The 24918-nt window shown below is 41.0% G+C and overlaps 1 protein-coding gene across 6 annotated transcripts in view; it reads right to left on the reverse strand.

Moving 5' to 3' along the window:
- The window catches only part of RBM27 (RNA binding motif protein 27), a 116692-nt gene that overhangs the window by 10388 nt on the left and 81386 nt on the right, over window positions 1–24918 (reverse strand). For all 6 annotated transcript variants that reach the window (XM_062188904.1, XM_062188901.1, XM_062188905.1 and 3 more), the window contains 7 exons: window positions 23683–23823; window positions 20709–20828; window positions 15695–15769; window positions 15374–15538; window positions 12094–12198; window positions 11781–11969; window positions 73–183 (listed from right to left, as the gene is read on the reverse strand). In XM_062188904.1, the coding sequence (XP_062044888.1) occupies window positions 73–183; window positions 11781–11969; window positions 12094–12198; window positions 15374–15538; window positions 15695–15769; window positions 20709–20828; window positions 23683–23823 (906 nt within the window). The remainder of the gene's footprint in view (window positions 1–72; window positions 184–11780; window positions 11970–12093; window positions 12199–15373; window positions 15539–15694; window positions 15770–20708; window positions 20829–23682; window positions 23824–24918) is intronic.

The following is a 24918-nucleotide window of genomic DNA, read 5'->3' on the forward strand; positions in this document are numbered from 1 at the left end:
TTTATACTATGTCAAGAAAAATATAATTGGAAGTGATTTAATTCAACTCTTATTTTCAGTCATTAAATTTACCTCCTCTTTGACTTCTTCTTCCTCAGTCTCAGTGGATACAGATGGTACCTTGGGCTTGTGCCATGATATCTGTAGTCGACGGTCTTTGAATTTTGACCCTTGATTCGTAGCCTAAAATGTATTAAAGAAGAACACACTAAGTTTGCACTCACATTTATTAATAATATTTTTCAAATTCTGTGCTATTTAAAAACTTCAATGATTTGGAAGAAAATCCATTAAGCTAAATCTACAAATAATCTTCAATGAGAACAACTGTATGTTCTGCTTTGCCTAGATATTCCATGGTTTATACCAATGGCAGGCAAATTTTGTAATTCATCTTGGTTGGGAAGATAAATTATATAGTCATCCTAAAATAAAAGTCATGATGAGGTTACAAAATATTTTTTCTTAATACAATTATTCATCTTTGGCTTTGATGTCTACATATTTAGATTTAAACCTTAATAAACAAGTAATTTTTAAAACAGTGAATCATCTCATATTTATTCAACTCACTGCGTTTCTTACAGTGCCACTTATCTGTATTTAATCTCTTCCCACTTCTGCTTCTGAAATTCTATACAATGACAAGTACTCCCCAGCTAATTTACAAACATTAATTCGACACCTACTGTCCTAACTTAAGGGAAAACTGTCTCAACTGTGTTAAGAGTACTACTTTCTTTTTTTTTTTTTTTAATTTTTTATTGATTTATTTTTTAATTAATTTATTTTTTGACAGGCAGAGTGGATAGTGAGAGAGAGAGACAGAGAGAAAGGTCTTCCTTTGCTGCTGGTTCACCCTCCAATGGCCGCCGTGGCCGGCGTACCGCGCTGATCCGATGACAGGAGCCAGGTGCTTCTCCTGGTCTCCCATGGAGTGCAGGGCCCAAGCACTTGGGACATCCTCCACTGCATCCCCGGGCCACAGCAGAGAGCTGGCCTGGAAGAGGGGCAACCGGGACAGAACCAGCACCCCAACCGGGACTAGAACCCGGTGTGCCGGCGCCGCAAGGCGGAGGATTAGCCTGTTGAGCCACAGCGCCGGCCATGAGTACTACTTTCAAAACATATTTTTCTCCCCAGCAAATCTTAGTAAAGAAAGCAAAAGCTAGGCCGGCGCCGCGGCTCACTAGGCTAATCTTCCGCCTTGCGGCGCCAGCACACCGGGTTCTAGTCCCGGTGGGGGCACCGGATTCTGTCCCGGTTGCCCCTCTTCCAGGCCAGCTCTCTGCTGTGGCCAGGGAGTGCAGTGGAGGATGGCCCAAGTGGTTGGGCCCTGCACCCGCATGGGAGACCAGGAGAAGCACCTGGCTCCTACCATCAGATCAGCGCGGTGCACCGGTCGCAGTGCGCCAACCGCGGCGGCCATTGGAGGGTGAACCAACGGCAAAGGAAGACCTTTCTCTCAGTCTCTCTCTCTCTCACTGTCCACTCTGCCTGTGGAAAAAAAAAAAAAAAAAAAAAAAAAAAAAGCAAAAGCTTAATTTTAAGGACAAGCAAAAAAGCAAAAGCAAAGAGATCCTATGTTTCACCAAAGTGAAAGTTTCGTCACTCCTAACAGCTGCTTTCCTGTGAAAAGTACCTAACTGCAGAGCATTCCCATTTTGATGTGGTTCACTCAGCAACTCTACATATATCCAATAGAATTTTCCATGCATATACAGAAGACATTTCTGGGAATGTTCATAGCCATACTATTTTCAAAATCCACAGAGCAGAAATAACCTTTATATTTCTCAATGGGAGGCTGGAAAAATAAATTATGGTATACTTCTACAAATAAAAATGGTATACAACTGTTACATATAACAAAATGAATGCATCTTACAAATATAGTGGTAAGCAAGAGAACCAAGACTCAAGAGAATACATATTGTATGATCCACTCATAAAATTCGAAAAAGGGTCGGCGCTGTGGTATAGCAGGTAAAGCTGCCACCAGCAGTGCTGGCAGCCCATATGGGTGCTGGTTCAAGTCCCGGCTGCTCTTCCAATCTAGTTCTCTGCCATGGCTTGGGAAAGCAGTAGAAGATAGCCCAAGTGCTTGGGCCCCTACACCCATGTGGGAGACTCAGAAGAAACTCCTGATTCCTGGCTTCGGATCTGTGCAGCTCCAACCACTGTGGCCAGTTGGGGAGTGAATCAGTGGATAGAAGACCTCTCTCGGGCGGCGCCGTGGCTTAACAGGCTAATCCTCTGCCTTGCGGCGCTGGCACATCGGGTTCTAGTCCCAGTTGGGGTGCCGGATTCTATCCCGGTTGCCCCTCTTCCAGGCCAGCTCTCTGCTATGGGCCGGGAAGGCAGTGGAGGGTGGCCCAAGTGCTTGGGCCCTGCACCCGTAAGGGAGACCAGGAGAAGCACCTGGCTCCTGGCTTCGGATCAGCTGCGGGGGCCATTGGAGGGTGAACCAATGGAAAAAAAGGAAGACCTTTCTCTCTGTCTCTCTCTCTATCCACTCTGCCCTGTCAAAAAAAAAAAAAAAAAAAAAACCTCTCTCTAACTCTCCTCTCTCTGTGTAACTCTGACTTTCAAATAAATAAATAAATCTTTAAAAAATCTGAAAAACAAGCAGATAGGAAAGCACACTTAGGTGATAAAACTGCAGTCAATTCTTGTTACTGGTCTATTAAATTACCGAGAACACTGAATAAACAAATACTAAACCACTGCTCCTGGGGGAAATAGAGGATAAAGTTCTTACAAGCTTCTAGAGGATCATATTTTTTTTGTCAAGTGACAGAAACATAACCCTCTTTTATACATACTTCTGTTTAAAGATACTTTAATATATATTATTGATTTACTACAACTGAACTCACGCCTGAACAAAGTTTGTCTAATTTGTGTTTTCTCTGTAGGCATACCTCAGCTTTCTTCAGTTTAGGAATACCAGAGACCCCTCAGAACTACACTTCTGAGGGGAGCCAGTGCGCCAACATAGTTGGTTAAGCTGCTGCTTGCAATCCCAGCATCCTATTGTAAGAGCGTAGGCTCTAGTCCCGGCTGTCCCACTTCCTATCCAGCTCCCTGCTAATATGTCTGTGAAAGCATCGGAAAATGGCAACAAGCCACCCACATGGGAAAGCTGGATGGAGTCTCAGGCTCCCAGCTTTGGCCTGGTCAAAAATCACTGCTCGTTGGGACCATTTGGGAAGTGCATCAATGGACAGAAGATCTCTCACTCTTCCTCTGTCTTTCAAGTAAACAAATAAACCTTAAAACTACACTTTCAGGTCATTTTAAACAGCTTAACCAAAAACAAAAAGCATAAAAATGAGACAACTGTGGCATTAAGTAGTCTGCAAGAAGATCATTTGTTTACAGTGTAAGAGCTAAAAAAAGAAGTCAGAGTAATGCATAACTTGACTTCAACAGGAAATGTACACATCAGGGGACTCACAACTCTGCAAGTCTAAGAAAAACCACAAACTCAGTAAGTATGGACGCTCCTCAACTTGATGGAATTATGTCTCCATAAACTAATCTAAGTTGAAAAATACATGAAACACTACAAACTAACCTACTGAGCATCCCAGCTTAGCGACATATCTTAAACACGCTCAGAATACTTACATCAGCTTATATTTGGGCAAATTCATCTTACACAAAGGCTATTTTTTTAATAAAATGTAGAATATCTCATGTTACTTACTGAATACTGCGTGAAAGTGAAAAAAACTGAATGGCTGTATGGGTAGGTATACTTTTACACTACTGTAAAATCACAAGTTGAACCATTATAACTTTGGGATTATCTGGGGGGGTTGCAAATAAATTTTAGTGACTAAATAAACTGGCAAATACTGAATCCTCAAATTAAAAAAAAAGCTTATAAAGAAATCAAGGATGCTTATTATAAAGCAAGGATAATGGTTACTTCTCTGAGGCAGACAGAAGACACAGCTGGGAGGAACACCAAAGGGGCTCTAGGTGCTGGGAATGCTCCATTTTTGAGCTGAGGCGTAGGTAAATGGGTGCTTACCTTCTGATAAATCATTGAACCATGTTTCTAATTGGTATAGCTGGTTTTCATAATATTTTAAATTGACTATCATCTTTATGCTTTTAAGGAAATACTAAAATAGCCAAGATTTTTATGTGAAAAAAATAAGGTTTGGAATAAGGCTCTGTATTTAAAATATAATCACATTACAGTAAATGTTTTTAAAATGAGTTACCTACCTACTCTTTTTTTTTTTAAGATTTATTTATTTGAAAGTCAGAGTTATACAGAGAGAAGGAGAGACAGAGAGGGAGAGAAAGAAAGAGGTCTTCCATCCGCTGGTTCACTCCCCAGATGGTCACAATGGCAGGAGCTGCACAGATCTGAAGTCAGGAGCCAGGAGTTTCTTACGGGTCTCCCATATAGGTGCAGGGGCTCAAGGACTTAAGCCATCTTCTACTGCTTTCCCAGGCCATAGCACAGAGCTGGACTGGAAATGCAGCAGCTGGGACTCAAACTGGAAACCATATGGGATGCTGGCACTGCAGGCAGCAGCTTTACCCAGCTACGCCACAGACCCGGCCCCTCTACCTACTCTTATATACATTTTTTTTCCTATAAATAAACCCAAAAATAGTGACAGTGACTATCTTACAAGGGTGAAGAGAAATTAGTAGGAGGAAGATTCATATTTTATTAACCGTATTTTTAACCACTGATGCATATTTCTTTCTTCAATTAAAAAAGCATTTTAGGCCGGCGCCGCGGCTCAACTGGCTAATCCTCCACCTTGCGGCGCTGGCACATCGGGTTCTAGTCCCGGTCGGGGCGCCGGATTCTGTCCCGGTTGCCCCTCTTCCAGGCCAGCTCTCTGCTGTGGCCCGAGAGTGCAGTGGAGGATGGTCCAAGTGCTTGGGCCCTGCACTCCATGGGAGACCAGGATAAGCACTTGGCTCCTGCCATCGGATTAGCGCGGTGCGCTGGCCGCAGCGCGCCAGCCGCGGCGGCCATTGGAGGGTGAATCAACAGCAAAAAGGAAGACCTTTCTCTCTGTCTCTCTCTCTCACTGTCCACTCTGCCTGTCAAAAAAATAATAAAAAAATTAAAAAAAATAAATTAAAAAAAAGCATTTTAATAACATGAGGGTTGACCTCTTAAAATATCATATACTCATTAATAACCATATGAACATATATAGTCTCATATATATATATATATATCTATTTATGGCTTGAAACAATGAAACACTAGGAAGAAAGTTACAATGAAACACTGTTTAAACACATTTAAATCCAATGTTTAATGATACATGGATGCAAAGAATTAAGAAGCCATTAAGAAAAATGAAGGAACATCATATATAGTAGTACAGAGAGGAATCTCTGATACTTTAACACATATTAAGTGAAAAGAACATATGTATAAGAATTATATAACACACCACTTCTCTGTAAAACAGAGAACATGTTCAAGAAGATATATGAAGGGCTGCGTTTTGGCAGTGAGGTGAGCCATCATTGTGGTACCAGCATCTCAAACTAGAGAGTCGGTTCAACTCCCAGCTATTCTGCTTCTAATACAGCTTACCAGCTAATACACCTGGGAAAGCAGGAGAAGATGGCCCAAGCATTTGGGATCCTGCCACACAATGGGAAACCAGGATGGAATTCAGGATCCTGGCTTCGGCATGTTCCAGCCCCAAACATTGTGCCCATTTGGGAAGTAAACCAGCAGATAAAAGTGCTCTCTGTGTCTCTCCCACTATGTCACTGTCTTTCAAATAGCTAAATCTTGGAACCAGTGTTGTGGCTTGTGACACTGGCATCCCATTTCAGAGTGCTAGTTCAAGTCCTAGATGCTCTGCTTCTACTCCAGCGACCTGCTAATGCACCTGGGATGGCAGTGGACGATGGCCACATGTTGGGCTCCTGTCACCCACATAGGAGACCCAGACAGAGTTCCTGGCTCTTGGCTTTGGCCTGGCCCAGCCCTAACCACTGTGGTCATTTGGGGAGTGAACCAGTAAATGAAAGATCTCCTTTACTCTCTGCCTTTCAAATAAATAAAATAAATCTTAAAGAAATAAATCAGAGGGGGAGAGAGAGAGAGGGAGGGAAAGAGAGAGACAGACAGAGAGAGAAAGGAGCCAGCATTGTGGCACAGAGAGTTAAGCTACAACTTAGGACATCAGGAGTGCAGATTTGAGTCTGAGCTGCTCCACTTCTGATTCAGCTCCCCACTAATGCGCCTGGGAAGGCAGCAGAAGATGGCTCAAGTATGTGGGCCCTTGCCATCTGCATGAGAGATCATGCTGAAGTTCCTGGCTCCTTGCTTCGGCCTGGCCCATTTGGGGAGTAAATCAGTGTATGGCAGATTCTCTCTCTCTCTCCGCCTCAAATAAAATAAATAAATCTTTAAAAATAAAGAAAAAAGATATAATAGAAGCTGTTAATGGTAAGAACCTATGAGGAATGAAAAAGAGTTTCTAGAGGTAGACGAGATTTTTCTTTTTCATTATAGTATACACTTTCACTCGTCGTTCATTTTGTGTATGTGTGTTGGCCAAGGAAATAATTTATATCAAAAATATATATGGATATAAACAGATCAGTTATCTATAATAAAAGGAATTTTTCTAAATGTATCCATAGGAGTCTTCAAAAGGTTCATGGAAGATGTATATTACCAAAAAAACTATGTATGGATTTCAATTATCTTTTAATTCCACATGCCATGACCTTTTCGAAGTCCCTGTGCATGTGAATGTGAATACAAAAGAATTCGTTAGCTAATATGAAGGTAAACTGCCTTACACAGGACCAGAATGGGGAATTAGAGGTTCTTATCAATAAAAACATAAATATTATAATGAACTATATAAATATTTTCAGAGATACAGAGACCTAAACTTTTAAACCTCTTAATTTCTTAAGATTCCAAAGCGTTTCTGGCTAGAGAAGGAGTAGCAACCATCTAATGCAGGCAATTCCATACCTCCCCTACTGAAATCATTATTTTTCAATTTAAAGATATAAATCCACAAGAAAAGAAAAAAAATGAGAGAACAGCAAAGAACCAAAACACAGGGCTGGGAAGCAGAAAAACTATTTAAAAGTCAATAAATTATGCTCAAAATTTAAAAATAAGAATACTAAGCAAAAATGGAGAAAATACCAAAGAATCAACTAAAAGGGTTTAAAATTATGTCTCTACCAAAGGTAACATGGGGAAAACTCTCTCCTTGCCTTCACCTCACTCTGCTTCCAAAAACAAGAAAGGAAAGGAAAGCAATGCTTCATCCTAGAAGTCAATGAGGTAAAAAATCTGACTTTAAAAGTATTTAGGGGTGGCTGCTGTGGTTCAAGCAGGTTAAGGCGCTGCTTGGGTTGCCTACATTCCATAACAGAGCGCCAATTCAATTCCTCGCTCCTCCACTTCAGATCCAGTTCTCTACTAATGCACCTGGGAAGCAATGGATGATGGCTCAAATACTTGAGTTCCTATCAACCACTTGGGAGACCCAGATGGAATTCTTGGCTTCTGGCTTCAGCCTGGGTCAGCCCTGCGTGTTGTGGTTTTTTGGGCAGTGACCAGTGGATGGAAGATTTCTCTGTTACTCTGCCTCTCAAATAAATAAATAAATAAATCTTTAAAACTAATGTTTGGGGTCAGGTGCTGTGCATAGTGGGGAAAGCTGCTGCCTGCAGTGCCAGCATCCCATATGGGCACCAGTTCATATCCCAACTGCTCCACTTCCAACTAAACTCTCTGTTATGGCCTGGAAAAGCAGTAGAAGATGCCCCCCAAGTCCCTGGGGCCCTGCACCCACGTGGGAAGACCTGGGGGAAGCTCCTGGCTCCTGGTTTCAGATCGGCACAGCCAACTGGGGAGTGAAGCAGCGGATGGAAGACCTCTCTCTCTCTCTCTGCCTCTTCTTCTCTCTCTGTTGTAACTCTGATTTTCAAATAAATAAATATATCTTAAAAATAAATAAAAAATAATGCTTGCTCATTGGAAGATATGAAAAACAGTGAAGTTTTTAGACTGTTTAGAAAAAAGTTTTTAGAAAAAAAATTAAAAATTAATTTGACTTCTACCAAGATGAACTAATAATTTAATGTAGTTCCATTTCAAATTTATGTATAATCTTGTATCTCTACCTTTGTATAACTTAATAATTAAGCCTGAAAATTTTCTCATATGATTAGGCATTTTTTAAAAATGCACTGTTGAACCTTTAGATGGTTCCCATCTTCATCATTAAAAGTCCTACAATGATTATACTGGTAGCATAAAACCATAATTCCTTTAAGATAAATTGAGAATACTGTATACAAGGACAACTCTGAAGGATCCCAGAATTAGATCACTACTTTTTTTTTTTTTTTTTTTTTTGACAGGCAAAGTTAGACAGAGAGAGAGAGACAGACAGAGAAAGGTCTTCCCTCCGTTGGTTCACCCCCCCAAATGGACGCTACGGCGGCACAGCGCCAATCCGAAGCCAGGAGCCAGGAGCCAGGTGCCTCCTCCTGGTCTCCCATGCGGGTACAGGGCCCAAGCACTTGGGCCATTCTCCATTGCCTTCCTGGGCCACAGCAGAGAGCTAGACTGGAAGAGGAGCAACCCGGACAAAATCCGGTGCCCCAACCGGGACTAGAACCCGGGGTGCCAGCGCCACAGGTGGAGGATCAGCCTAGTGAGCTGCGGCACTGGCCTAGATCTCTACTGTTAAGAAGAGCTTCACTAAACCTCATCCATCATCTTTTCATACAGATACAGCTCATCTATGATCCTTTCAAGTTAATAATAGTAGAATACCGAAAGTACAGATTTTACCTTGACCTCTGTGGAATATTAAAGATGTTGAAGAAGAGTTGCTTCTAAGTTTGCAAATTTATTTAATGTAATCTCTTAAGCAAATATATTTCTGTACTTATTTTAATAAAAACCTACTATACTGTTCAGGTAGCTACTACTAGGTAAGTATGCTCCTAATACTCAAGAGATAGCGCCCTAGCAAAACAAATCATCAAAATCAATGGCAGTTTTGGGTTCTTGAAACAACCTCATTTGCCTCAGCTTTGCTGGCTTCTTCTCCCAATGCTTAGACACATACCTATTTGCCAACTGGAAGCCACACTGCAGATTTATCAAATGAAAATTTCTTTATTTGAAAGGCAGAGTGGCAGTGGCAGAGAGAGGAAGACACAGTGGCAAATCTTCCACTCACTGGTTCACTCTCTAAATGGTCACAACAGCCAAAACTGAGCCAGGCAGAAGCCAGGGGCCAGGAACTCCATGCAGGACCCCAAGTGGATGACAAGAACTCAAGGTCATCATCTGCTGCCTTCCCATGAACATCAGCAGAGAGCTGGATGGGAAGCAGAGCAGTTGGGTCTTAAACTGGCACTCTGATATCAGATGTGGGTGTCTCAAGTGACAGACTAATCCACTGTATCACGATAATTGTCCTATCAAATGTATGATATAAAAACTAACTATCAGACGCTCTAGAATAATTTGTGAAGGAAGCAGACGCATGTAAGCATGATTTCTGGATTCAAACTTAAAACATCTACACACAATGTCTAACAGACAGAACATGCAGCTTCCCAACTAAGATTACCTACTGTCTATGACTGGAACTTTCTGCAGAGTCAAATGTATGAAACTCCTGCTTTACATAATCCAATACTAACTAACTAGAGCTGTTGCTGAGTGATTAGCAAGATGTTAATTTTACACCCTCAACTTCAGAAGACAAAAACAAACAATTATGCAGCTTTCAAAAGCACCCTGCATCTGTGTAGTGCTTCTCCACTTAGCATCTTTACTCCTCAAAGATGTCACGTAGAACTATTTTCCCAGGGCAGATGTTGTAGCACAGTGGGCTTGGCCTCTACTTGGTTTGAGTCCCAGCTATTCCAATTCTGATTCAGATCCTTGCTAATGTGCCTGGGAAAACAGTGGAGGGTGGCCCAACTACTTGGCCCCTTCAACTCAGGTGGGAGTCCAAGATGGATTTTCTGGCTCCTGGCTTTGACCTGGCCCAGTGCCGGCTGTTGCAGGAATTTGGGACGTTAACCAGTGAATGGAAGCTCTGTCTTCCCCTCTCCTCTGTCACTCTGCCATTCAAATGAATAAATAAATCTTCCAACTGCAGGTTCACTTCAAAATGCCTTCAACAGCTGGGGCTGGGCCAGGCAGAAGCCAGGAGCCAGGAACTCCAGCCAGGTTTCCAATGTGGGTGGCAAGGGCACAGGTTCATCATCCACCACCTTCACATGAACAAATAAATAAATAAATCAGGAAAAAAAAAAAAAAGGAAGATAACTACTTAATGGAACCAGTATGGGAACCATACTCCTTGGTTAGATTAATAGAGCTCCAAAAAGAGTCAGATAACAATGTGAATAATAAGAATAACTATAAAGTCTAATTACAAAAGAAATTTTTTACAATTTTTTTTTAAAAAAAGCTATTCTCCCACTTTACTGGATAGGAAATTGAGGGTCACATCAGCAAAAGAAGTAGTGAACTGGCCACAACGTAAATGATTCAGATTTGGATACTCTTTGTTAACTGTCTGCCACTCTCTGAGTTAGGATGACAGAAGATCACAGAAGATCAATGAGCATCAAACTAGTAACACCTGAAGTGAAACCTTGCTCTTAATTTCTTCTTTTACCATCTTTAAACGTGTAATAAGGCTGAAAACATTTTCTCTCAAAAAAAAAAAAAATTGAGAATAGGGAACTTGGTTGATTTAGTTCTATAACCTGTTAATCATCTGATCCTGTTGAGATTTTTTTTTTTTTTTTTTTTGACAGGCAGAGTGGACAGTGAGAGAGAGAGACAGAGAGAAAGGTCTTCCTTTTTCCGTTGGTTCACCCCCCAAGTGGCCGTTATGGCTGGTGTGTTGCGGGCGGCGTGCTGCACCGATCCGAAGCCAGGAGCCAGGTGCTTCTCCTGGTCTCCCATGCGGGTGCAGGGCCCAACCACTTGGGCCATCCTCCACTGCACTCCTGGGCCACAGCAGAGAGCTGGCCTGGAAGAGGAGCAACCAGGACAGAATCCAGCGCCTTGACCGGGATTAGAACCTGGGGTGCTGGAGCTGCAGGTGGAGGATTAGCCTATTGAGCCACAGCGCGGGTCCCTGTTGAGATTTTAAGACTTGGTTTTCACACAGGATTTCCTATGGAAGGAGGCTCAATTGTGTTTCACATTTACATTTAAGATGAAATGAAAAGATGTATGAAAATGTTCTGGCGTAAGTATCGCTCACTATTTATTGATTGAATTAGTGAGTGGCTATAAAGAAAGAATATACTAGGTATATATCTAAAATCATAGATTTTTGCATGTAGCAAATTACTTGCATATCTGCCTAAAAGTAATGATGAGCACTGTACATAGATCCTAAGTAAACATATCTGTTATCCTAATACACTCTTTGAACTGCACCTCTCCATCTAGGATATTTTTTACTCTGACTATATATACTTGGTAACCATGTAGCAATCCTAAAACAAAAATCAAATGTAGTTTTGGAACAACCTGCAGTACAAATCCATTTATGTGAAATATTATGGAATTACAAAGCAAAAATTGCTTCTTGATCTTCAAATACATTAGTAAGAATTTGCTAATATCCAGATTTTTACAACTAACTTTTCTAATATATAAAACATTTGATATATATATATATATAGATTACATCAGAAAAATGCTGAACATGGTGTTCCTAGAATTAACACTTCCTGCTTTAAAAACTTACTGAGAAATGAAGTAGTTCATCTTTTTCCTCTTCAGTGAATCCCCCAACCGTTAGTGCTTTGGGGCGATGGTCCACCACCATGTGATTTAGTGAGCCCCTTCCTCTGCCACCACGGCCTCGGCCTCTTCCTCGACCTTGAGTGGACATGGTCTTTCCTCGACCCACAGGTAAAATACCTAATCTTGCAGCCTGAATTAGGAAACAAAAGGTAGAATGCAACATACATTCTTAGACTAAGCCTTGGAAAATAGAGAAAGAGAAAACTATATTTGAGATGCTAAATATGATGGGTCAGTAACTCTTTAAATCTTACCTCAACCTGTAATTGACTGAGTTTTTTCCGTAATTCTGTTGTATCTTCACCTGAGGACAGCCTCTTATGCAGGTCCAGTTCAGTATCTAATAACTCTTTCTGGGCCTTTGGAAAGATCAGTAGTAAAAAAGGTATTTTTAGAAAACTTCCAAGACCTTATTCAAAACATAATAATTATATGAGGACATACTTCTCTTTTGGGAAAATGAGAGTGAGAGGATGCAATTAATATGGCTACTTTTAGGAAAGTAAATTCATAGATAAAATATTGCGAACATGTAAAGAATATATCACTGAAAAATAATAAGCAATAATACTGTACAAAATAACTTAAAATCAGATCTGGCAAAATAGTCACTTCAGAGAAGGCAGATAAGAGCAATCTTCACAAAATAGATTATACAGTAAAATATTATTAATTGCTCAAAGGTAATAGTTTTGTAATTACTCTCAGACTGGAGAGCCACTATTTTTGCTGGTTTTTTTTTTAAAGATTTTTTATTTTTATTTATTTGAAAGGTGGAGTTACAGACAGAGGGAAGCAGAGACAGAGATAAAGGTCTTCCATCTGCTGCTTCACTCCCTCAATAGCCACAACAGCAGGAGCTGAGCAGATTTGAAGCCAGGAGCTGCTTCTGGGTTTCCCACATGGGTGCAAGGGCCTGGGCACTTGGGCTACCTTCTACTACTTTCCCAGGCCATAACAAAGAACTGAATAGGAAGAGAAGCTGCCAGAACAAGAACTATTGCCCATAAGGAATGCTGGCACCACAGGCAGAGACTAAGCCCACTAAGCCACAGCGCTGGCCCCTAGCCACTCTTTTGGGTAGGACACAAATTATTTATCAGTTTTCAGGGGGCATATCTGTCAAAGGTTTTGTTCCCTTCCTATGTACTCTTTTTACTTTTTTTTTTTTTTTGAAGATTTATTTATTTATTTGAGAGGCAGAGTTATAGAGATGAAGAGACACAGAGGTCTTCCACCTACTGGTTTACTCCATAACTGGCTACAATGGTCAGAGCTGGGCTTATCTGAAGCCAGGAGTCAGAAGCTTCTTCTGGGTCTCCCATGTGGGTACAGGGGCCTGAGCATTTGTGCCATCTTCTACTGCCTTCCCAGACACATGATCAGGGAGCTGGATTGGAAGTAGAGTACCCAGGACTCAAACTGGCACCCTTATAGGAAGCTGGTGCCACAGGAGGCCTAACCTACTATGCCACAGTGCCAGACCCTCCTTTTACTTTTTAATTGTGCACATTCTTTCTATAATTGGGGAAAATTTAAATAAAAACATTACATTGTATTTTTAAAAAGTAATTTTAACTCAAACACTTTCTATTTCTACACTCAAAGAACCATAACTGCAAATGTTATATCACACTGTACATAACAATTTGCATTCTATATATCGGACAAATTTATTCCCAGTTCTCTAAAGGGTTAAAATGATCTTAATGGGGATAGCATTGTGGTACAGCTAGTAAAGCTGCCACCTGTGATGCCAATATCCATATGGGTGCCGGTTTATGTCTTCGCTGCTCCACTTCTGATCCAGCTCCCTGCTAATGGCCTGGGAAAAGCAGCAAAAGATGGTCCAAGTCCTTGGACCCTGCCACCTACATGGGAAAACCTGAATGATGTGCCTGTCTCCTGGCTTTAGCCTAGTCCAGCCCTAGCCACTGAGGCCATTTGGAGCATGAACCAGCAGATGGAAGATTTCTCTGTCTCTTCCTCTCTCTCTCTCCAACTCTTTTAAATAAATAAAAAAGAAACCCTTAAAAAAAAAAGAAATTAACTAAATCTTCAACAGAGTGGTAGTAACAATGGAACCACTGAGAACCACTGAGTAAGGTAAGTATTCTCTCAGAGTAAGGAAACACTTGGAAATTAATAAAACCAGATTTAAATGGATCTAGAACTTCTGATTATTCTCTTTTATTGCATGACACATTTTTACCCATATTAAAGCCCTTGATAACTTGATTATTAAAATGATAGTTTTGCTACAATACTACATTATTAAAAACTGCTGAAATAGGAAACGTTTCTTTCCTGCCCTTCACTTTAGCAGTTTCATCTTCAGAAGACCAAAACTTCAATTAAAAAACATATCTGGCCGGCATCGAGGCTCACTTGGCTAATCCTCTGCCTGTGGTTCCAGCACCCCGGTTCTAGTCCCAGTTGGGGTGCCAGATTCTGTCCCGGTTGCTCCTCTTCCAGTCCAGCTCTCTGCTGTGGCCCGGGAAGGCAGTGGGCTTGGGCCTTGTACCCGCATGGGAGACCAGGAGGAAGCACCTGTCTCCTGGCATCGGATCAGCACAGTGCGCTGGCTGCAGCATGCCGACCGTGGTGGCCATTTTAGGGGTGAACCAATGGAAGGAAGACCTTTCTCTCTGTCTCTATCTCTGTCTCTCACTGTCTAACTCTGCCTGTCAAAAACAAAACAAAACAAAAAAACACATCTTTGGGGCTAGTGCTGTGGTTTAGCAGGTGAGGCTGCCACCTGCAGTGCCGGTATCCCATATGGGCGCCGGTTCAAGACCCAGCTGCTCCACTTCCAATCCAGCTCTCTGTTATGGCCTGGGAAGGCAATGGAAGATGGCCCAAGGCCTTGGGCCCTGCACCCATTTGAGAGGCCCGAAAGAAGCTCCTGGCTCTTGGTTTTGGGTTGGTGCAGCTCCAGCTGTTGCAGCCAATTGGAGAGTGAACCAATGGATGAAGACCTCTCTCTCTCTCTGTCTCTCCTTCTATCTGTGTAACTCTGACTTTCAAATAAATAAATAAATCTTAAAAAAAAAAAAAAACACATCTTTGTTCAAACAATATTATCAACTCTTTATCACAAAGACAGCCAATACCATCTAATGAAAGAGTTAAAAAAAAAAAAACAAAAAACTGTCTTATAACTGCTTGACTATCAAGCTACCAGGCAATTCGCTACCTCAGAGTTCTGCTATAAGGGCTGGTATTGTGGCACAGTGGGTTAAGCCACCTTCTGTGACACTGGCATGCCATGGGAGATCTGAATGAAGTCCCAGGCTCCTGGCTTTGACTTGACCCAACCCAGCCCTGTCTGTTGTGGCCTTCTGGGGAGTAAATCAGCAGATAGAAGATCTTTCTTTCTCACCCTCTCTCTCTCTCTCTGTAACTCTTAACTTTCAAATAAACAAATGTCTTTAAAAAAAAGAGAGAGAGAGACTTAGTTCTACTGTACTTTCAATATTTTCAAACTGCCAAGCTCATGGCAGCATGTTCAATTAAAAAAATGCAAATACATACCTCTGTTTTTGTCTTCACTTTAGATGGTGCAGAAACTGCAGAAGATGTCTTTAATTCATCTTTTAGTTGTGAGATCTTTTCTCCAAGCTCTTTCAAAGTCTTCATTATATTTGCTCTTTCTTCTGGTTTCATGTTTTTGTTTTTTTCTAACTTGGATATTAGCATCTACAAAAAAAAAAAAAAAAAAGAAAGGCAGAAAAAAAGGTAAAATTATCCTTAGCAAACATTAATAAGACTTAAAAACTTTACTTTTACAGGTATCTTTGTAAAATCAATCCTCTACACTAATTCCAGTATGCAAACAATGAGCTCTCATCTTACCTTCTGGCACTCTATCTGTTTTTCTAACACTTCTTGCCTCTTTTTCCTCATATCTTGTTGTAGCTTCATTGCTTCCTGCATAAATGAAAAAAGAAGAAATCAGTAATGGAAAACAAAATCTGCCAATGATATGTAACCTTACTATATCCTTAACTCTCTTCTTCTGGGTCTTTATCTAAGACAGAATTTTCCTACTAATCAAAAAATAGTTGAAACCAGGGACAAAACCTTAACACTTCCAATGTAACAAGAGTTTACATTTATAACTATAGTTAAAAATATTTAAAATATTAAATTAAAAAAAAAAAAAAGAAGAAAAGGCTGGCGCCACGGTTCACCAGGCTAATCCTCTGCCTGCGGCGCCAGCACCCTGGGTTCTAATCCCAGTTGGGGCGCTGGATTCTGTCCCGGTTGCTTCTCTTCCAGTCTGGCTCTCTGCTGTGGCCCCGGAAGGCAGTGGAGGATGGCCCAGGTCCTTGGGCCCTGCACCCACATGGGAGACCAGGAGGAAGCACCTGGCTCCTGGCTTCAGATTGGTGCAGCGTGCCAGCTGCAATGAGCCAGCCGTAGTGGCCACTTTGGGGGGTGAACCAATGGAAAAAGGAAGACCTTTCTCTCTCTCTCTCTCTCTCTCTCTCTCTCTCTCTCTCTCTCTCTCTCACTGTCTAACTCTGTCTGTTAAAAAATTAATTAATTTAAAAAAAAGAAAAGAAAAATGAAAATATTTAACATACTGGCTACTAATAGCTGTATTTATAAAGTTAGTTGACTTGAATGATCTGAATGTCTTTATGAAGAAAAACAAGAGCAGCATGCATTTGAAAACGCAGTAAGACACATCCTTATTTAAAATGTGAAATGTAAGGGTAGGTGTCTGACACAATAACACAATAGTTAAGATGCCACTTGGGATACCCAAATCCCATATCAGAGTACCTGGGTTCAAGTTCTGCTAATGTAGACTTTGGAAAGGTACACTTACTGGCTTAAGTAGTTGGGTCCCTGCCACCCACATGGATGATCTGGACTAAGTCCCCTGCTCCCCACTTCAGCATAGCTCCAGCAATTGTAGGCATTTGAGTAGTGAACCAGCAGATGGGAGCTCTCGCTCTCGCTCTCTCTCTCTCTCTCTGCCTCTCCCTGACTCTCAAGTAAGTAAAATCAATAAATAAAAGTTAGGGGCTGGCATTTTGATATAATAAGTAAAGCTGTCAATGGCGATGTCAGCATCCCAGATGGGCATGGGTTTGAGTCCCTGCTGCTCCAATTCTGATGCAGCTCTTTTCTAATGGCCTGGGAAAAGCAGCAGGAGATGGTCCAAGTGCTTGGGCCCCTGACATCCACATGGGACACACAGAAGAAACTCCTGGCTCCTGGTTTCAGCCTGGCACAGCCCTGGTCATTGTGGCCATCTAGGGAGTGAACCAGTGGATGGGAAGATCAATTTAGCTAAACTCTTTCAAACAAACAAATAAATGTTGAAAGAAGTAAAAATTGGGGGCCAGTGATACGGTGTAGCAGGTAAAGCCGCCACCTGCAGTGCTTGGCATCCCCTATGGGTGCGGTTCAAGTCCCAGCTGCTCCACTTCTAATCCAGCTCTCTGCTATGGCCTAGGAAAGCAGCAGAAGATGGCCCAAGTCCTTGGGCCCCTGCACCTATGTGGGAAGACCCAGAGGAAGCTCCTGGCTCCGGATTGGCTCAGCTCCAGCTGTTGTGGCCAATTGGGGAGTGCATCAGTGGTTGGAAGACCTCTCTCTCTCTGCCTGTAACTCTTTCAAGTAAATAAATAAATCTTTAAAAATTAAAAAAAAAGAAAAGAAATAAAAATTGAGGTTGTGCTGTGGCATACTGGGTAAAGCCATCATGTATGGCACTGGCATCCCATGTGGGTGCCAATTCAAGTCCTGGCTGCTCTACTTCTGATTTTGCTCCTTGCTAACGCACCTAGGAAAGCAGCAGAAGATGGCCCAAATACTTGGGCCCCTGCACTCACATGGGAAACCTGGAAGAAGTTCCTAGCTCCTGCCTTTGGATCAGCCAAGAACCGACCATTACAGCCACGTGAGGAGTGAAGCAGCAGATGGAAGGTCTCACTCACACTCTTTCCCTCTCTCTGCAATTCTACCTTTCAAATTAATATTTTTTTTAAAAAAGTAAAAATTTATACAAGGTGATTATTCAAGTCTTTGAAAATAAGCACATAGTTAAATAACCCATAGCTCTTCTATGTGCTTATTTTCAAAGACTTGAATAATCACCTTGTAACAATGATCAGATTTGGTCTATGTTATGTCATGATTTTAAGGAATCTTATTTCAACCAGATATTTTAGATTTTGATATTGGTCTATTATGCTGTGTTATATGTGCGTACATATTGTATGTCCACATGGGGAAATTTTATTAAGAGTTTTATTTTAAATGGCTTTTAGATAAGATTGTCCATAAATTTAAGCTGCTAAAAATCAATCAAAGATACATTTTAATTTGTATGACCTGAATCTGTGTATCATATGTTTTAAACTTGTTGGTAGAAAGAAACTAAAAACATTTTATATGGTTGTGCTTAAGTTTACTGGTTAAACAAACTACACCATGTTAGATATTTAAGACGTGTTTTCAAATACATGATTCTTAAAATTTATAGAAGGCATTGGACCTTCCGGTAAATGTTTTATTAAGTTCTTATCTAAGGGTTGAAACGGTTTGCTAAGTATTCATGTAATATTGCTATTGTCAGCAAGTGATCTAGGACTTGCTCCCTCATTTCTCTATTCTAAGCCCAACTTGTTATTTCACTTCTTTATTCTCTTCAAGGTAGGGAACTAATTCTATTATGAAGGAATCTGTAGGATGCACAATTTAATCTTTAGACCTTATAAAAGAGATGGCTAACATTTTTCTGTAATAGCATAGCCAAAATAAGAACTTAAATAATAATCTCATAGCTAGATTCACATCGCCATCAGCGAAGTATACAGTAAGTAGAAAAAAAAACCTCCCTTTCAGACCAAAGGGAAAGAAAGTTTTAAAGTGAGAATATAATTTTCCTCATGGGCATTGTCTACCTTAGAAAAACTACTACAGAACATGCCTGTGACTATAGACTTGTAGTTCAGGCCACCAAAGATTAGAGATGGGACACGGGCACTCCCTTGACTTGCATCGTCTGGTCTGCTTTAACACAAACCAGGAGGAAAGAAAGCTAGGCATCAGAAGCAATGGGTGGCAGGCCTATTAATGGCTGATCTGTACAGTGATCTGCCCTCAAGGAGACCCAACAGGCCAGTCCACTGCAGTGGCTTTCAATGTGGTAAGCCTGGGCTTCAGCAGAAGTCAGCTTGTGAAGAGCCCTGGCAGCTCTGCCAAGAGTTGGATCACTGGAAATGGACCTGCCCTGGAATCGAAGGATGCCCAGGTCAGAGCCACAGATCTTATTGGCTCTAAGCTGAAAAGCCCTTCACTCAGCCCAACTTCCAAAGTGACCACTGCAGCTAAGGGAACAGCCAAGTAGGGTCAGCAACATTGCAGGCAGAACTGTAAATTTCTTGTTAGAGATGCCACCTGCCTTTACCTGGCCAGCTCTCCTCCCAGGCCAGCCAAGTAATGAAAGTCAACAGAGTGCCTTCCCCTAGGAGGTTCACACCTCCCTTAGGATATACCCCATGTGAAGAGATAGATAGGTCTGGGCCTCTTAACTTACAAGGCCTAAAGCCCAACAGATTATTATCAAGCCCCTTCTATCAGGTTCTATTTGCCTCTCAATCAGAAAAATTACTTGTAGCTTAGACAGCACCTTTCTTAGCTCCTCTAATAATGACTCTGTCCTTTGTTCTAGGCCCTGTCTAGTGCACTTGGGCCTCATTCCTTTGTAATCATAACCTCTACTCTACCACCAATGGTTCTACTCCCAACCTGTGTGTACTGATGGTCCTCTTCCCCACTTAATGCTGTATAATTGTTCAGACCTGGTTAAGGCCACTCTTAGGATCATTGGTTACTATCCTCAACCTGTCTTTTATGACCTTGTCTAAATATGATCAGAGTCGGGGAACTTGGAAGGCTTCCATAGCCTTGGCAACTCATGACGACAGCCTAGGGTGGTTACTGGCGCCATAAACTAGAGTGTCAATTTGTTGGGTCAACAACAGGAGCCACTGTGCGCTTGCTCCTCATGTGGGATCTCTGTCCTTAATGTACTGTACATTTTGATTTAATGCTATAACTAGTACTCCAACAGTATGTTTCACTTTGTGTTTCTATGTGGGTGCAAACTGTTGAAGTATTTATACTAAATTGATCTTCTGTATATAAAGAGAATTGAAAATGAATCTTGATGTGAATGGAAAGGGAGAGGGAGCGGGAGAGGGGAGGGTTGCGGGTGGGAGGGAAATTATGGGAAGGGGAAGCCATTGTAATCCATAAGCTGTATACTGGAAATTTATATTCATTAAATGAAAGTTAAAAAAAAAAAAGTAAAAATTTAAAATTGTAACTGTTAGAAGTGATCAAAATATGTGGCTCTTTGCCAGAAATATTTGCCTCCCAACCTCCTATTAATTAAATTTCTAACTACACTGAGATATAACATATATTTACTTTATTGAAAAAGCTTATGGAAACTTAAATCTAAGATAAAAATGAAACTTTTAACTTAATTATATGAATAACTGCATGAAAAGTCATAATTTGCTAAAATTATTTAATTTATAATACCTTTACAAAAAGGAACTTAAAAAAAATACATACTGAAATACAAGTCTCTCCCTTTCCTGGAGAAAAAACTTAATGGGAAAAATTTTATTCCTTGTGTTTGATGTGGCCACTAAAAGGCAATTGTGAAATACTTTTTGTTCATCTTTTTTTTTCAACTGTACATTAAAAAGAGAAGGTCAATAAGCATTTAGATGTAATTCTACAATAACATGAAAGCATCTGAAGGAGTTAACACCACCACTTACAAATTCAATGAGTCCTTTCCTCTGTAAAGCAAAAAAAAAATCAAGACTGTTACCTGTTTTTTTTTAAGCACTTCTTGAACATCATGAGATTTAGACCCTGAACAAAGTTTGGAAGGTGTCTTCAAGTTTGAAGAACTATAAAGCGTTTTTGGGTGGCCTGGCGTTGAAAATATCTACAAAGGAAAAAAAAAAACAAACCATAAATAAATTAAATCTCAAAAATGCTTTAGAAAAATTCCATGCATTTCTACTCTTTTAAGGAGTTAAATTGTTTTTACCTTTAAAAATTCATTTATAAAATGTAGTTCTTTATATATAAACTCCATTGCTGCTCAAAAGACATCAAAGAAAAAAAGTTTTCAGTAGTAATGGTTTGTTTCTGAATGCAATTTCATATTTTTCTTCCCTTTATTTTTTAATTGTTTATTTTCATCTATTTGAAACGTAGAAAGGCAGGAAGAGAGAAAAAGAGAGAGGGGGTGGCACTGTGGTGCAGTGGGTTAAAGCCTTGACCTGGGGTGCCGGCATCCCATACGGACACCGGTTCTAGTCCTGGCTGCTCCTCTTCTAATCCAGCTCTCTGCTATGGCCTGGGAAAGCAGCAGAAGATGGCCCAAGTGCTTGGGCCCCTGTACCCACACGGGAGACCTGGAGGAAGCTCCTGGCTCCTGGCTTCGGATAGGCGCAGCTCCAGCCATTGAGGCCATCTTGGGAGTGAACCAGCAGATGGAGACCACTCTCTCTGTCTCTACCTCTCTCTGTAACTCTTTCAAATAAATGAAATACATCTTAAAAAAAGAAGAAAAAGAAAAAGAGAGAGATCTTCCATATGATGGCTCACTCCCTAAATATCTGCAAGAGCCAACCAGGGCTGGTCCAGGCCAAAGCCAGGAGCCTGGAACTCTATCCAAGTTCCCACATGGGTGGCAGAAGCCCAAGGACTTGAATCATTATCTGCTGCCTCCCGAGATGAATTACCAAGAAGCTGGACTAGAAGCAGAGTAGCTGGGATTCAGAACCAGCACTCTAATATGAGATGTGGAGTTGTAAGCAGCAACTTTCAATCTGCAGCACCACAATTTCTAGGGATCACTTTTATTTTATAATTACATTCAGTATTTAATGTTTCCAAGCCAAATCTACCAAATAATCAATAGTCAAAGTCAGCTTGCTTCTTTTATACTTGTCATAACCACTTGATCAGAATTACTATGAATTATCTTCTTGTTCATTCTACTGTAAGCAAATACTAATATGCACTGACTACTCTTATTTTCTAAACCAACAGTGGTCAACTATACTCCCTTCCATTTTGCTTTTTTAACTTAATACATCCTGTTAATCACTCCATTGTACATATAAAAATATTCCTTTATACCTTTGTGGATGTACTACATTTTAAGTAACCAGTCCCCTCCTAAAAGGCATTTGAGCTGTTTCCAGTGTTTTGTAATTACAAACTATCTACAATTACTAACCTTGTATATATGTCTTTTCATATTTTGGCTACTGCATCTTATCTGAAATTTTAAAGGGAACACTACTACTCTGAATACATACATAATTCTGCCACACATTGCCAAACTTCCTTTGACAGGGGTTGTATCATTTAGCATTTCCATCAATACCTAAATCTCAGATCCATTTGATATTTACTCTAGTTTATGATGTAATAAAAAAAAATTTTATCTTTTCCATATGGCTATCCGGTTAGCCCAAGAGCATTTATCAAAAAGTGTGCATTTTCCCTGCTGACCTGATACTTAAACTCCCCACCTGCAACTGAGTCTACTTTTAGCTTTTCTATTCTGTTCTACTGGTCTACTCATGTGCCAACATCAAACTGTTTCAGTTACAGAGATTTATAGTATTTTTTGGGCTATCCTCCAATATTATTATTCTTTTTAAGGATTTTCCTGGTCTCTATTTGTTTTGTTTTATTTTTGTTTTTGTTTTTTTTGACAGGCAGAGTGGATAGAGAGAGAGAGAGAAAGGTCTTCCTTTTTGCCGTTGGTTCACCCTCCAATGGCCGCTGCGGCCGGCGCATCTTGCTGATCTGAAGCCAGGAGCCAGGTGCTTCTAAGGTCTCCCATGCGGGTGCAGGGCCCAAGGACCTGGGCCATCCTCCACTGCCTTCCCGGGCCATAGCAGAGAGCTGGCCTGGAAGAGGGGCAACCGGGATAGAATCCGGCGCCCCAACCGGGACTAGAACCCGGTGTGCCGGCGCCGCAAGGTAGAGGATTAGCCTGTTAATAAGCCATGGCACCGGCCCCTGGTCTCTAATCACCATGCTAGAAAGTCACTGCACAGATATATTCCTAAAAGCAGAAGAAATTACTTAAAAGCTATTCCAGGGCTGGTGCTGTGGCACAGCGGGTTAACGCCTTGGCATGAAGCGCTGGTATCCCACATGGGCACCGGTTTGAGACCTGGCTGCTCCACTTCCTATCCAGCTCTCTACTGTGGCCTAGGAAAGCAGTAGAAGATCGACCAAGTCCTTGGGCCCTGGCACCCATATGGGAGACCCGGAGGAAACTCCTGGCTTCGGATCGGCGCAGTTCCAGCCATTGAGCCCAACTGGGGAGTGAACCATCGGATGGAAGACCTCTCTCTCTCTCTCTCTGCCTCTCCTCTCTCTGTGTAGCTCTTTCAAGTAAAATAAATAAATCTTTAAAAAAAAAAAGCTATTCCAAAGTTTGGCTTTTTATTATCACAGAATTTGCTTCACCAGGTTCTTAAAGAAGAAAAACTATTAAAGACATTTAATAAATGACTTATTAATAAAGAAAGCTACCTATTAATATACAGCAAGAAATTTTCAATTCCCACTAAGCTTTGAACAAAAACATAAATTTGACTAGCAAATGTCTAAAGGAAGTTAGGAGGATGTATCTGCCACACTTAGGTCAAATGTCATACTCCTCTTTACTGAGCAAATTATATATCACAAATCTAGATGATAATTTGTTAATTTCTCTGTGCCACTGAATAGCTCTTAAATATATCTGAGGTTCACAGAATGCATACCTGGCAATCCTCTCCAGCACCACCAGACTGATTCAACAAGTGTGACGCATCACTCTGGTTACCACTTCCATGCCCAAGACGATGTTTAACAGGAACTTTGTTAAGAACATATGCACCTGGTGTCTGTGGTTTATTCATCATCTGCATATACAAAATAAACATATATGTGGTAAAAGTTTCAAAACATGCCTTGGAAGGATGCAAATTTAGGACAGTGATTACCCTAGGGAAGAATATAAGAAAATAAGAATGGGAGGGAGCTTTAATTATCTTTAAGGTTTTATTTTTTTAAGTGGTAAGCACACAAATGATAATATTACCCACACTTTCTGGATGTTTAAAATATGCCGAAACAAAATGCATGCAGACAGGCATGTCAAATTTGCTAATAATTTTTCAATGTTACCACTAGTACGTGATGCTTTGAATATTTTGGGGGTTTTCACTGACCGTAGCTTAACACACCTAACAGTGTGAAATGATACCCTTGAAAGCATAATGCAATTCTAGGCTATATTAATAGAACATGGTCTAATGAACACAATGTAATGTTATCATTTTTTTATACTATTTAACCAACCTCTAGAAAAAAGCATTCACAAAATTGAAATGGGATACAAAGTCAATGAAAGTTTAGATGGAAATGAACATGATGATGAATGGAGATGAGACTATACATTGTTTTTTTTGTTTGTTTGTTTGTTTGTTTGTTTTGACAGGCAGAGTGGACAGTGAGAGAGAGACAGACAGAGAGAAAGGTCTTCCTTTTTGCCATTGGTTCACCCTCCAATGGCCGCCATGGCTGGCGCGCTGCAGCCGGCACACCGCGCTGATCCAAAGGCAGTAGCCAGGTGCTTCTCCTGGTCTCCCAAGGGGTGCAGGGCCCAAGCACTTGGGCCATCCTCCACGGCACTCCCTGGCCACAGCAGAGGGCTGGCCTGGAAGAGGGGCAACCGGGACAGAATCCGGCGCCCCAACCAGGACTAGAACCCGGTGTGCCGGTGCCGCAAGGCGGAGGATTAGCCTATTGAGCTGCAGCGCCGGCCAAGACTATATACTGTTAAGGAATATTTCTTTTAAAAAATCTAAGTGCACTGAATCTAAACATGAGAACAATATAAAGATCATTATTGTCAATAATGATCTAACGGGCTCTTGTATGTTCTCTAACGGGCAGTTGTATGTTCTCCCAGGCACTATTTTACACAATAGGAATACAAAGAATATAATGGTAAT

The sequence above is a fragment of the Lepus europaeus genome, chromosome 4 (genome assembly GCF_033115175.1).
Source record: "Lepus europaeus isolate LE1 chromosome 4, mLepTim1.pri, whole genome shotgun sequence".
Lineage (NCBI taxonomy): Eukaryota > Metazoa > Chordata > Mammalia > Lagomorpha > Leporidae > Lepus > Lepus europaeus.